Raw genomic sequence first — 14,815 nt, forward strand, 5'->3', positions numbered from 1 at the left:
ATATATATATATATATATATATATATGTATATAAACATACATATGCACATGAGCCAAGTATATATGTATATATACATATACCTTGCTGTATATACGCATATATAACATCTGGTCATTTGTATATGTATATTTTATATCTTATATATTGTCTTTAATTAATCTAAACTATATGCATAGTGCTAAAATTACAATAGTTAATTCAAATGTCACGTCACGGTTAGATGTTGTCGTAAATCCAGTTGAACTTATCGTCGGCATCGAAATAGCGTAACTCATAATACATTGTTATATAAACAGCTTTTATAACTCTCTGTCCTACTTGTATTCATCTCTTTTTTTATATATATATAATATATATATATACATAGCACGTCTAGCGATAACTACAATCGATAACAACTAATACATTCTTATCAGCGTGGCGAGTATAGCAGCTTTTTGCGGCCTGCGCAACACCCGCCATTCTGGATAAAATATATTTCATTGCATTCAACTTTTATCCAATACTCTCTTTCTCACCGAGTAGTAATTAACTACGTTCTTTTATTGTCAATACATTCGGAATGGTGTCGCTGTGCCGTCTCTTGCCTGCGTTCGTGACTTTCCGTAGTAAAGTGGTTCCACAAAATTAGACAACTCCCCGTCGAGCCCAACAAAATTTTTCCCATTTGCACCCATTTGTTAACTCGATAGACTTACGAATCTTAAGAATCGCATTGGTCACTCTATCTATTGGTCGTTCTATTCCCTTATTTTACGAAAGTGTGATCTACGATCGTGTAACGATAAATACTTAAATACAAGTCAGCCCTTACAATGTACACGGTTATAAAATTTACATCGCGGAGATAAGAATTATTAGTCAATAACAACTCTTCTCTAGAATGTGTTTTTACTACACTGCAAGTTTCCAATGGCATTATTAATATACGTATGAGTAGCCATGTGTACTTCGCGTTTCAATATAATATATATTTCTCTCTCTCTCTCTCTCTCTCTCTCTCTCTTTCTCTCTCTCTTATGTAACACATATATAATATTAATCTAATATAGGAGAAACTCATGTATGTATAAGTACTATTTTTAGTCGATTTACATAACTAATGCGATTCTTAGCGTTTCCACTCGATTCCATCTGTTCGAAAGTGCTTAAAACTCCGCAACAGTGTGACGTTTCGTAAATACTTATTGGCAATTCTTTGCTGAGAAGCAAACAAGGCAAGGCGCCATTAAACACGTTCACAGGACGTCCGAATGAATTAACGAGTGCCACCGGTTAAAAGGCGAATTATTACATAATTGCTTATATTGACTCGCGTATATCTCGCATCTTTGCGTATTTAAGTACTTTAGTAATTTTAAATAATTATACGTACATGTCACACACATCCGCGCGAATACGCCACGGCCTTTCTCTACGCCTCCCCCCCGCCCACGTCGACACGGTCCCTCTTTTATTCATCCATACGCAAAGATTTACACATTTGAGAGATCGTCGCAATACTCATCCGTTTTGAAATATATGTTTTTTTTGTTTTATCTCGTTTACAGCATGTGCGTGTGTACCGTGTGCGTCGCACAGGGTGATCGCAATGTACAATGCATCCGCTTTGTCCGCTCTCTCTCTCTCTCTCTCTCTCTCTCTCTCTCTCTTTCTCCCTCCTTCGTGTAGATGTTTCCCCATGTGTGCGCGTGTGAGGATTGTAGTATAGCTAGCTCTTTAGTTTGTTAATACGACAAAACTCAATAGACGAAACACGAGCGCTAAGTAACTAAGGAAACGTGCGTCGTCCCGGGCCGAATGGCGTCCTCATAGCTGGTACCATTTCTTGTCTTTGTACTTGAGCATCAGTCCGTGTGCGCTCGTCGAAAAGTTCTCGGCCTCGGACATCATGCGCGCGGTCCGTTCCTCGAGCTGCGACAGCTTCTCGCCGCGCTCCACCACCATCTGATGCGCCATGTTCACCTCGCCCGTTGCGCTGGAGACTCGTTCTCGTAGAGCCTCGTTTGGTCCTGGAATATGTTTCGCCACTGTGCGCGACGCACGACCGCTGGACTCGCCGACTGCAATCAGCGTAAGCGTCAGCTTCCGAATTTTCTCTTTTTACTTTTAATTTTCCTCGTTACATCATCAGTAAAGAAAATCCACTTACACAACTCCTCCCGATCGAGACTCCTCGAACCACCACCGAATAAACCTTTGAAGAAGCTCTCTTTAGGCGGTTCTGGCATATCGTGGCCAATAAACAGATCGCCCATCATCTCCGTCAGTTCACCGCTATAATCAAATAAAAATGTAGTTTACGTTATTGAATCAAATTTAACATTAGAATACGTAGAATGTATCGATATTTCAAATCCAGTATACAGTAAGATTAAAGAATTGTTGTATAGAATTAAAAATAGAAATGATAAAACACCGTACCAAAATTCACTCGAAACGGAGAACTTCTGTATTTCCATCGGTGATGAGAGATATAAACCGTGACCTCGATTGCTGAAGCAAAGCGTCTTTGCGATCCTGCAAAAAATGTGCACGAGGCAGCTTTACTACGATGCGTTGTTTTCAGCGATAAATAGATTGCATATATAAAATGACAATATCGGGGTACGAACTGTAAAAGAGTGTCGAGTGTGCGTATTTATATACATAGCATAAAGCTCTTGGTAGAGGGTGGTCAAAAATCAATGGTTGACAGTTATAAGAGGTTTTTAAGTGACGCGAGAGAAAACGCTTTCCTAAGTGGAAACACTTTATGAAGCTGAAAACAAAAATCGTGAAATCGAGAGAGAAGAGAGATATAGTATATTGCACGCGCAAGGCACTTGTGTTGTGTTGTGTCGAGGTTTATACGTGTAGTTTAGCTGTACTTTATATTATGACTTACTGATCGGTATCGCCATTAACAAAGAGTTGATGACCCCATATGGTCAACATGGGGTCTACAATGCCGTGTTTTGTGGTCTGAAAACTGTTAGAGATTACAGAGACAGGAGGAAAGTGAGCGCTCGACCGTACACGGGGGTTAATATAAGATTTACGTTAGTCATTAATTAGCATTAACCCTTAAAACAGCCAGTCCGGTATTTTATTTTTGATTTTCGAAGAGAGACTCTCTACATGTTTGCACGATTAATCTTATTTTCTCTGTATATGTAAGAAAAATTTGTAAGTGAAAACAGACGATAATAATATATATATATATATGTTAAATGTTGCCTGAAAGTTCGTAGTGTAGTGCCGGATTTTGCTAGATAGAAATCGTATAGATATGATACATATATAATGAGATAGAAAAATTTCAAAATAAAAGTTAAAATTTGCAGATGAAGAATTGCAATCATGGACAATTATTTTATATCGCGTGGTTGTGAAACGTTGTGCGAAAGAATCGTAATCGTAAGTCCGTGTGACCGAGAGTATTTCAATTTTAACAAGCAGATCCGCATTTTCATTCGTTTCACAACGCTGCATTCACTGAAAAGTCTAGCGTATTTATATGCTCCGAGATAAAGAGTGCAGTAGTAGAAGTGCTCGTAAAAAATGACTACGAATGACGCATGCTCTAATTGTGTTAAGGGTTAACGAGTGCACTTATTGCAGAGAAAAGTCACATGCTAATATTATTGTTTAGTGGTTATCAATTCATTTCTTAGTAAATATAAGTATAGAGCAATTATTTATATAGATATATAAGTTAGCCTCAGCTCTTCATACTCTTTTTTTTTTTTGTTCAGACGATATTTCGTGAATAGCAAGTTATTAACATCGATAAAAGGATAAGCTGCTATGGATAGCTCCTAAAAAACATTCGCGTAATATCCTTAAAATAGAAAGAAATTTCTAGAAGTGTGCCATATTATCCATTTCTAAACATGTCGTTTAGTTTTATATATAAACTAATGTTTCTAAAATTTTGTATAATTATACACAGTTGAACTTTTATTCTGCAGAATGTTTGATAATTGCACACTTCTAGAGAATATTATACACACATATATAGGTATATAAATAGCATAGTATTATTATAAATATAGAATTTGATAGAAAATAATTTATAATATATAAATCGAAATACTCTTGTGGATAAGTACCTGATAGCCAACTATAATATCGTTTACGTGTCGCATATATCTCTGGCTTCGGTATCTTATCTAGATCTACTCGATGATGCTAGTCGATGGATTTCAAATTTGCGTTTATTATTGTTCTACTGCGAATAAATATAAAGTTTAAACGATGATGAGAATAAGCAGAATTTTAATAAGATTAACCAGTTTCATGCGACGTAATAATTAAATGTTAAAAAAAGAGTAAACCTGTAATAATCAGCTGTACGAAATGCAGAAGATAAAATTCGCTACGAAAGCTTTAAAGATATTGATTTAAAAAATATCTGAATGCAGCAGATAAGCCTTCGCTTGTAAACGACAAATAATTCGCCGCCGTTGTTTAATTAAAAAAAAAAAAAAAAAAAAAATTTCTGGACTTCCCTTTACCTTTTAAAAGCTCTAGCTCCTATTTTCTGTTTTCTAACAAGAAGCAATAATTACGCATGAAATATCATATTTAAAAGTTGTGATTTAATATGATATATCAGCCGTCTTCCAACCTATCAATTCCTCTGTAAAGCATTAGTAAATAGCTTCATTGGTGATACTTACAAAAAAAATTAAACTTTTTTTTTCTGATAGCCTTAAGGTTAGATTAATGGTAAAAACACCTTCTATGCAAGTTTAGTGTCCCTCAAAAACTAATGTTACTCATTTCAAATATGAGTATAATTTGAGAAAATATATCAAGTTATTACGATATTAACATGGCATCGCTAATTTACGACTGCGTCTTAAATAGATATGCAATGGATATTATTTTAATCTACACATAACGTTTTTATGCCATTCTGAATTATGTAGTATATGATTTTTTAATTTTTTAAAAATATGTATATGTATATTGTATTAAGAATTAAAAAAATGTAGAAATCTTTGCGATATTACAATAGCGTATATATAGTGCAACGCATCATGTGCAAAATATTGCCACTATCATATTGCCTTGATAGCTAAAATGAAAGAGTTCTCGGAAGGATCGGAGTTACTTTTCTTACCTCAAATCTATAAGAGGTAGAAAATCGACGTCTATCAGCGGTCTCAGGCTGGGTAGACTATACGTCGTGATGTGACCATTCGAAACGTAACATACCAGGCAGACGTTATCTAGACAGAAAGGTTTCGTGCGGATGAGATATTTCGAAAGATTTGCAATTTGAGATGACAGATATGTCTAAAAAAAAAAAAATCAGAATGTAAAAAAGAACATGGAGTGTACCTTTGAGTGATGTAACTTCTGCCTTAATTACGATATGAGTCTCCGCCAGCTGTTGCCTATATACACAGTTTTGGGAGGGTAACGCCACAACTCTTGCTTGCTTCTCCGACGCGAGCATGACAAACTGTCTGTCCTCGAAATTGTCCCCGACTTGCGTGTTCGTCGACGGTGACATTCGGCTATTTGTACATTTTCCTTGACTCTCTTTAAACAAAAATCCATACCGTTAACATGATATACTTTACGTGTGATGCGCATAGGAAGAACCTTCAAAACGAACGCAAAAATCACGGAATAATAACACGAGAGCTACATCGATTCTCTCTATTCTCACGGATTAGTAATAGGAAGTAAAGCCTACTGTTCCGTTCTTTGCCATCCGTGTTCTCGTCTTTCCAGGACTCGAACGAATACGGGATAAGAGCGCCGTTACAGTCTAAGAACGACATCGACAGGATACAACCCTTGAGTTTGAAAATAGATCCATCTGCACATACGAAGCACGCGTTAAACACGCACGTTGCATGCTAAGATGAACTTAAAACACGAAATTACAGTTAAAAATAAATATTATAATTATTAAAATTCAAATTTAAAATCTATTAAATAATATTAAATATTAAAAAAATCCGCTTACTAAAGGTAGACACAACCACTGGATGAGCATGTCGTTCGCTGGGGGCAGGCGTATTGAATACAACAGTCTGTACAGATCCCAGAGACGTGCCAATCCATAACGTCGGCATGCCGCTTGTATCTTGAAGAATTGAATTATCATAAATAATCCACCGTGGTCATCCAAGAACTTCTAACATAATTAATCGTTCTCGTACAATTTTGATTTTTAAAATGCGCGAAAAGCGATTCACTTGACTAAAAGTCAAAAGCGATGTCTACAATGAGACTTAAGATTTAAGAAAATTATTAATCGATTATCAATCGATTATTCTTCTCACGTAAGATGAATAATCCACTATATTGATTGATCAATTTTCTTAAATCTTAAGTCTCATTGTAGACGCCGCTTTAAGTCTATGCCGATCTGATACGTACCGCTTTTTTTCGTATAAGAATCCGCAAATGTAAGGCAGCTTATGGTTTCTGTGGTGATGTTTTCGAGAGACGACATACTCGAGCTCCTTGATCGTTGGAAGGAGCCGTCGAATTTGTCTATCCGACCAGCGGTCCCAAAAGAAAATTATCGATTATTTATTGGATTAGGGCGCGCCGCTTTCTTTTTCCGGGCTACCAGAAAGAAGCATGCACTAAATCGAAATTATCTTCCGTAACGTTTACATCGTCTTTTACGTATAGTGTAATATAATCGCAAAGTGTAACTATAGCGTAGTCAGAAACACTTATCAGAGACAGCGTAGCTTCAGGAGGACAGTAATAATAAATGATCGTGACAAATGGTAGAATGCTTGATTATGGCAACGATGACGATGACAATAATAATAATAATAATAATAACAGCGACAGCAGCAACAACAACAACTATCACGATCAAGATCTCTCGACTGCAGTTCACGTGTTAATTATCATCCTTCATACACTTTAAGGCTCATCAAGGACTTACGAAAAATAATAATCAAGTCACAGTCACAAAATTTACACAGACACATACGTACAAAAGACGCACGCGCATTCACACGCGTTAATACACTATACGTACACACGCACGCATAAGTACCACGTCCAATTAGCGCAGAAGTTAGAGAGTATCGTTCGCAGACTAACAAGTCAGTCTTGGCTAAGTAAAGCTATAGACGAGTGAGACGAAGAAGAATCACTCTTTTGCATGCACGCGTAAAGACATCCGGGCGGATCACCGGATTTGTGTGGTGACGAAAGTGTCGTCGACATCGATCAAGTTTTCTCCGTAATATAAATATAGACTGGACCAAATCAATATCATCTTGTATAGTACCTGGTGCGAAGATCAGATTCGTGTAAGATACTTTGAGACACTTCATATAAACAATTTTCCAAAATAATCGAACGTATGTTAGACAATATATATCATTTGAACATTCAATACGTTACCTAATAGCACGTAGTATACATACGGGTTGATTCTTGAACTTGAATTACACAAATGTAATTGTCTTACTACATGTAGCTAGAATAAATGTAGCTGTATTGTCTAAAATAATTGTCTCTACGCATCCCATAAATTAACATCAAACAATGATACATTTCAAATTATTTGGGATGTCGTGAAAGTAACGCGATACGAATAGGTGAGATTATTCTTCTAACAAAAAGTTTAGATCTGAAATTTCACCGATGGAAAATAATGGCACTTTACATAAAATCATATGTATAAATACATTAGACGTACGTGGCGCGGTATCAGTGGTATCAGTGTCGGTTTTAGAGGAGAGTTGCATGTGAGAATCGTCCTAGTTCTCGTGTAATAACACGATAGAAGATAACATTAATGTGCGAAAGGAACGTTTCACAAAACGCGAACAGTACGATAAGCTTTATGATAAAGACGTGTGTTGTTTGGGGACGAGAAGATGTTAACCGGTGATATTCGGTCCCTCCGGACATGTTTGCACATTCACCGCGTGCACGGTCCATCCTATTGTCAGTATAATATTCACATAAGGTGCATCTTAGATTGTGCATCGAGCTGAGAAGTAATTATCTGAGAGATGCAACGTTATAGACCACATCTATAAAAGAAGCAGAAATCAAAAAAGAGTTGCCACATAGGCGAAAACGAAAAGAGCAGGAAAGAGTATATCTCTTTTTTTTTTTTTTCGAGGGGTGCAGTGTGACAACTAGAGATCACGCAGTCTAGACGGTGTGCCATTTCGTGTTTTATTTAGAAAAGATTTCCACTAAAGAGAGCATGTACAAGTCAGAAAGAAAGAGATGCATCGTAGTGAGAGCTACCGAAGTCATTTTCACACTCAGATCAGGTAAAGACCAGACAGTATCTATTGAGTCTAGACAATAAAAAAAAAGACGTATGTCGTGCTGGAAGGGGATCTCGGGAGCAACGTTGCTCACGATAACGTTCGACAAATTAACTTCATAATCATTGTAAATCATAAAGAAAAGGAACAAATTACTAATAACTAAAAATCAATCTCATTCCGGAACTTATTTTATTACAGTGTGAGGGAGGAATGAAAGTATCGTAAGTAAGAAATAGACATCAATTAAGAATGAGTATTTTTTTCACATGAATTATTCGTATGAAAAAAAAGAATTAAATAACGAAATAAAATTATTATTTCATTTTTCGAATTTCATGACAATCTAACATGTAGCAACATTGCGCAGAGATCCGCACTCTCCGAGCTTGAAAACAAAAACAAAAACAAAAAAGAAATCCGAGAGAAGTATATCGCTCTATAGTCACAATGAAAATCAAAACTAAAAAGATCAAGCGATCAGAGAGAAATATAGCTTTTCCCATTCTCGGTGTCACAGAGAAAGAAACAATAATATCGGTGGTCTACGTATATAGTCCATAACATAAATAAAGTTACAGTGGTCTGTTATCGGATATAAATACTACCAAAGCTGCTATACTGTCTGGTGTTGGTGAGGATATTCTGGTAGTTCAAAGACGCTTGAGGGACGGCCGAGGGGTAGCTTCTCATCTCCGTGCTACGCTGAGCGTAGAATAGCGAGACTGTCGGAAAAGCGGCGGCAGCGCCCGTGGCGGAGTCCACTTCGAAGTGGCTGGTAGTGGTGCTCAGACACTTCTGGAGCTTCCTTATGCCTTGGGTGCGCAGGTGACGTTGATCTAACGTGACACCCTTGCGAGGCACCGTATTAATTTCCTCGTCGGCACCGCTAATCGTAGCGCCGACGGCGGTGGCGGCGACGGCGGCGTTACGGTTACCCGAGCGAGTTACGTTAACACCACCAGCACTAGAGCCTCCACCACCACCGTCGCTATTATTGCAGGCGCCGTTGCTGCCGCTGCCACCGGTGCTACAACCATCACTATTATCACCATTGTCACCTCTCTCACCACCAACACCCACTGTACTTCTTCCCGCCACCGGCAATACGCACATCCCGTTCATCTACAAATCAGGCGACACAAGTCAAACGTGAAGGCAAACATACGACTCGGTCGTTGCTTTCATTTTTATAAAGCAAATTTTTGCGTGGGCTGGACTCTTTTTATATGGAAATGTAAATGAACGCCGCGGGTTTTTTCTATCAAGCTAAACCGTCTAAACGAAGTAACAAAAGCGCGTGGAAAAATGAATTTCCATGTCCGTTTTTTTTTTTTAATTTTTTCGCTTGCCGGATTGTTATACCTACCCTACGGGCAAAATGTTACATTTGCACATTATTTTATCATTTATATTCACTCTCTATGAAACGTATATAATACACGTCAAGCTATTGTAGTTTTGTTTCGAATGCAATATAACAGTGAAAATATTCTTTTGTTATAGTTAATTCTTTAATTTTTATTATATTTAATTTTTTATATAAATCTTTTATAATCATTCTTAATTAATTCAAAAAGTAAGTGAAACTGAAACGATCACACAAGCTTAATAGAAATATACTGAAAATGTTAAATAATATCAAACGAAACAGCGCAGAAATTTATTGTAATCTGTAGGAGTTTCGTGTTTAAGAATATTTAAGCAAATTTATTTAAATATCACAATTGATATCGGTGTGGAGGACGAGATAAAATGTGGTAAAACGTGAATTGAATCCAAACGTTTTCATAAAACTTTATATGTATATATATACAGATTTGAATTCCCACCCTAAAATCGAAGAGAGACTCTATCGAGCTGTAAATAATGAATAATGTAACAATGAAACTGAATCGATAAGCTGGGAATCGCTGGCGGGAAAAAATGTTGATCGACAATGCGATTACTGTCACCTTGTTTGCCTCAACTATCAAGTGATGTATGTATGCATGTGCGCGAATAAAGAACTCTGCCTCGTCGCTGAAAGGTTTTCGTTCAACAGCACGTCGAAAATTTCGCTCTTCTCGCGTTGGTAAATTTCGACACAGCGATGACACACGGAACAGAATCTTCATCTCGAGCGGATGCTGCGTGCGCTGCACCACTTGGGAAGCGATAGCTTGTCAGAATCCGATCGTCAGATCGGAGTGGCATGATGAAAGTTTACGTAGCCCAGACAGACGTATACGGCGGAATCATGGCGTATCGGAAGTTTCATTAGGACAGGAAAATCAGGAGAGATCGAGAGACCCTTCTCTGCCACCTTCTCACGACTCCGCGTTCTGTCGTGCGGAAACGAACGAACGGAAGATCCCCCTCGATAGAGAGGACGGAACCGAAAACACTTCCGTTCAGTTCGATTGGACTTTGTCTCGACTATCCGAGAGAGAGAGACTTGTCGAGCAAGTTCGATAACAATAGTTCATTGTTGCTGTCTGCACTGCAGGGTGCTGACGTTACAGAAGATCTCGTAAGAGGAAAACACGTAAACGATAAACACGCCTCGCTCGTGTCTCGCACCACACCTTTCGTGCTGCTTGGTTGCTCGCTATGTGGAATATCAGCATATTATGCAGAGTCCTCTATAGCAGTCAGTCAATGTCGAGATAAACAATATTTGAAATAAAATCTGAAGTGGAAACACGTTCGGAAAAGCGTCCTGTCCGGGGGGAAGGGAGAGCTGTCTATAACACGCGTTAAATTCGCGCCTTAATGTGATTCAATAAAAAAGATACGAAATGACCTCCTCCCTTTTTGTCTCTCGTTGTCATTGATGATGCCACGATACCATCGGTGTTGTTATTATTATTACTATTGCTATATATTTGCGTGCAAACCATCGAAAAAATTTCCAAAAGCTTTGAAAAAGCAAATGTTGTACCGAGAGAAAGGTGTCTGGATAATATAAGAGTCGTCGGAAAGTAAGAAGAGAGAAATCAATATACAGTGATTCTACATGTAGAGAGATTTGAAGGCAAGTGGATGTGTCGCTCGACTCGTTTAAAAGTTCCACGAAAAAAAATAGAAATCCGAAATCTCGGGATTAGTACCGTGACCGAGCTATATACACAGGAACGACAAGAACTCTGCCTCTGTTAAAATTTGCAAACGTGTAAATCTTGTAACATCTTGACTGAGATCTCTCGGTGTCTCAAGGAACGTGTACTTTTCTCTCGGTGATAAGAAACAACTGCCAAAATATGAAAAACCTTGTTTTTTACCTGAATCGACCTTGCTGTCGGGGAAGACCGCAAAATTGATTTGAACCTGAAAAAGTGTTAAAGTAGAATCTCTTCGTATTGCAATGTAAAATTGTGTATATGGAGGACTTTTGACGCCGGTTGCGAACAGAGGGTTGCGTTTATCTCCTGGCTGATAATCCCGCGAGGGTGAAACAAGAGGTGGAGGGGGGGAGGGCAGGGGTCTTTCCCACATTTTGCGAGCATATAAGAACAATGTTTATACAAGTAGCCATAAAACTTGGAGTTGACACAAATGGATACCAAGATCAAATGGGAGGCGATGCACACTTTCAAAATTATCTACTGCATTCCAGGTACTGGTAACCTAGGGGGGGGGGGCGGGGGAGGAATACTAGAAATCTTATCTGTACAGCTTTGTCCTGACCTATTTCACCTATCGGCCTATCCGAGCGGATAAGTTGCAAACTTAAGAGATAATCGACAGGATAATGGCTTTTTTTAAAAGAAAAAGGCAGTCGATGCGGTTTAGTGAAGCGCTGACATCCTTTAAAATGTATTCTTCTGAAAATAGCATATCAGAAACACATATTTTTACGGACATAAATTTATGCAGTAAGACATGTGTTTTTTGCGCCGGAAGAATTTTTTGCCCGCGCGCATCTCAGGCGTAATATTTTATCGCAGTCTGTCCCAATAAAACTCGTAGTTTCTGCCTTCACGGAGAACAACGAAACTTGCAATATTACGCTAAATTCTACCACCGGACTTCGTGTGATTTAAACGACAGACCGTGAACTCGTTGCAGCTTAGAATACAAACAGGCATCCTCTGATCTCCACGAATCAGGAATGCATTTTAAAGAATTATCATTTTCAACATAGATACGCGCGTACAATTGTATTGTCCTCAAGCAGGGAATTGTCTGCACTCTTCTATAAATCATAAGGCCTTTTCTTCATGATCGAAGAAACGTCGACACACTTCGGACGTGCCTAATCGTAATGTATCGATGAACTTATTGACTGACCATTATATTAGACTCTACATTTTGCATGATCAGATTTCAGAGCGGTTCTCCTATTCCACATAACTATAAAATACTTTTGCGTTACAAGAAATGACTGTCAACGAATTTTTATCTCGTACTTTAATTTCACGATCGACGATATCTACAATGCTTCTGCTATCGAGTTCTTGCGAAAACCGATGTTTTTAAAGAGCTACAGTCGTCAATTATCATCCTTCCTTTCTATCGACATCTCTAATAAATACTCACGGAAATAAAATTTAAATAAATGTATAACTAAATAGATGTGCATATAGTAATTTTGTAATAAGTCATCCTTTTCACACTGCACATATTAAAATATATGCAACACATGCTCTTTAAAAATATACGATAAACAGAAAATAAATTGCTACCGTCAATCATTTTCTTTCGTTTAATCACGCATAGGAACGTGTATTTCAATTGCATTATAATTGCGCTGCTATTTCATCAATATGCACTGTATTGGACATGCAATAAGTAAAGAATACTAATAACGGATAACTATGGAAATTTGCTAGCTATATCTTACTCAATTTTATGTATATGCGAGCATATTATTAGATTTATGTGATCTGTGTATAAATAAAGTCCAAAAAGCTCTCCGAAAGCTATTAATATTCAATATTCATTGTATTTAATATTCATTTGTGTAAAACTGATCTATCGTTTTTTTTTTGTAACGTTTAAAATTATTAATCGCAAGGATTTTTCTTGGAAGAGTCCATATATGTTAAAAGCTCATTATTGTGCATATTGACCGATTCACCTAAAACATTAATTGTTTCACATAAATCTTTGATAATGACATGTTATAATGAAAGCCAATATTGGGTAACGAAATAAAAATCATTTCGCGTTTCTCGCGAAATTGTATTATGCAGATATAAAATCTTATTGTTTCAATAATTAAAGATTAAATTGGAAAAATATTTAATATTCCAACAATGTATGTACAGGCATACGACTCGATAATAACAAATTTTCGATTTAAATTTTGAGGAAAAGGAAAGGATAATAAAATATAAATTACTTTCTTCTGTCCTGATTAATAATAATATCGAATTCTGTGAAGTTTAAACGTTCGAAATGATCGGCACTTGAATGATTTATTTTATTATTAGATTAATTCGTTAATTTATCAAAATAAAATTTTTACCCAATCTTGGCAAAGATGCAATTAATATGAGTTGTGTTAACGTTTCCTCTGGAAAAAATTTTGAACGCATCTAAGAGCATCCTAGGCTTTGTGTTAAAAAAAAAAGAGGCAGAAGCACGTCCAGGGCCAGCCGAGCTCTCTCTATGGTTAGTCTACACCCACCACATGTTCTCAATCACAGATACAAATGCAATTTCATTGTTAATCGCACGCTTCCCGATCGAGGAAGGCTTCGATCGTTAGTAAGATTAATTACACGCACACATTCACATTTAACGTGAAAAAAAATCTAACGAAGTAATATATCTCTAAGGACACACGGACGACACATAACGCTCTTCTACGTTAAATGTATAAACACTTACTGAATCTTCTTATAAGATTGCCGGTGAACGATTCGGAGGTAGCGCTCTCCTCGCATCTTAGGTCACAAACGGTCGTCTCGTTCTTGGAAAATTTTAGATTCGGCACCGAGAGCAAACGGCCCTCTCTCTTTGCCTGTCTCATCTTGGCGATATACCGCAGCCTCGGCGGTTTCGCCTCGTGCTCGGGCAGAGACAGGTTCATCGGTCTCACCGCCTCGGTTCTTACGCCAGTATTGTCATTGCTCGTTAACGCTCTCTCATTCTCGCCCTCGGTCGGGCTTCTAGCCTCTTGGATCTCGCGCTTCCTGTCGTCGGCCGTCTGAGGACTCTCGTGCCCCGGAGACTGGCTCTCCGGCGACAGCGAGGACTCAGAGTCAACACTCTCGACCGGCGACAGCGAACGACTCGTGCTGGCCGCTTCGTTGACATTGCAGTAAAACGTGGAAGACTTTTGACCGCCGGTATCGCCGCCTATCTGCTGACATTGGGGTACTTGCATGAGCCCCGACGACGAGCTCTTTCGGAAACATAAATATATACATTGTAAAACGATATTAAATTTACGGGTAAAAGCAGGAAGTACACTTTCACTAGTACGGAAAGCAATTTCCGACGTAAGCGCTCAAGACTAATTTCTTCACACAAGTTTTTTTTTTTTTAATTAAAGTGTGATTCCATATTAATGTAAGATTAAATAAATATTTCTTTCGTAAACTTATAAAGTCACAAACAAAAA

The 14,815-nt window shown here is 37.8% G+C and overlaps 1 protein-coding gene across 3 annotated transcripts in view; it reads right to left on the bottom strand.

Annotated features, from left to right (window-relative positions):
• Positions 1-541: 541 nt before the first annotated feature.
• Positions 542-14,815, bottom strand: part of LOC105456346 (syntaxin-binding protein 5) — a 36,749-nt gene continuing 22,475 nt past the window's right edge. Inside the window, exons 13-22 of one of the 3 annotated variants that reach the window (XM_011700307.1) lie at positions 11,526-11,571; positions 6,386-6,502; positions 5,970-6,089; positions 5,694-5,819; positions 5,333-5,536; positions 5,112-5,220; positions 2,889-2,972; positions 2,426-2,521; positions 2,154-2,278; positions 542-2,064 (exon numbers count right to left, since the gene is read on the bottom strand). In XM_011700307.1, coding sequence (XP_011698609.1) covers positions 1,811-2,064; positions 2,154-2,278; positions 2,426-2,521; positions 2,889-2,972; positions 5,112-5,220; positions 5,333-5,536; positions 5,694-5,819; positions 5,970-6,089; positions 6,386-6,502; positions 11,526-11,571 — 1,281 coding nt within the window. In that variant the 3' untranslated portion in view covers positions 542-1,810. Of the gene's footprint in view, positions 2,065-2,153; positions 2,279-2,425; positions 2,522-2,888; positions 2,973-5,111; positions 5,221-5,332; positions 5,537-5,693; positions 5,820-5,969; positions 6,090-6,385; positions 6,512-11,525; positions 11,572-14,079; positions 14,597-14,815 lie in introns of all 3 variants that reach the window. The other 2 variants (XM_011700305.1, XM_011700306.1) reach the window with 2 other exon arrangements.

This window comes from Wasmannia auropunctata, unplaced genomic scaffold (assembly GCF_000956235.1).
Source record: "Wasmannia auropunctata unplaced genomic scaffold, wasmannia.A_1.0 LD335709.1, whole genome shotgun sequence".
NCBI classification, from domain to species: Eukaryota; Metazoa; Arthropoda; class Insecta; order Hymenoptera; family Formicidae; genus Wasmannia; species Wasmannia auropunctata.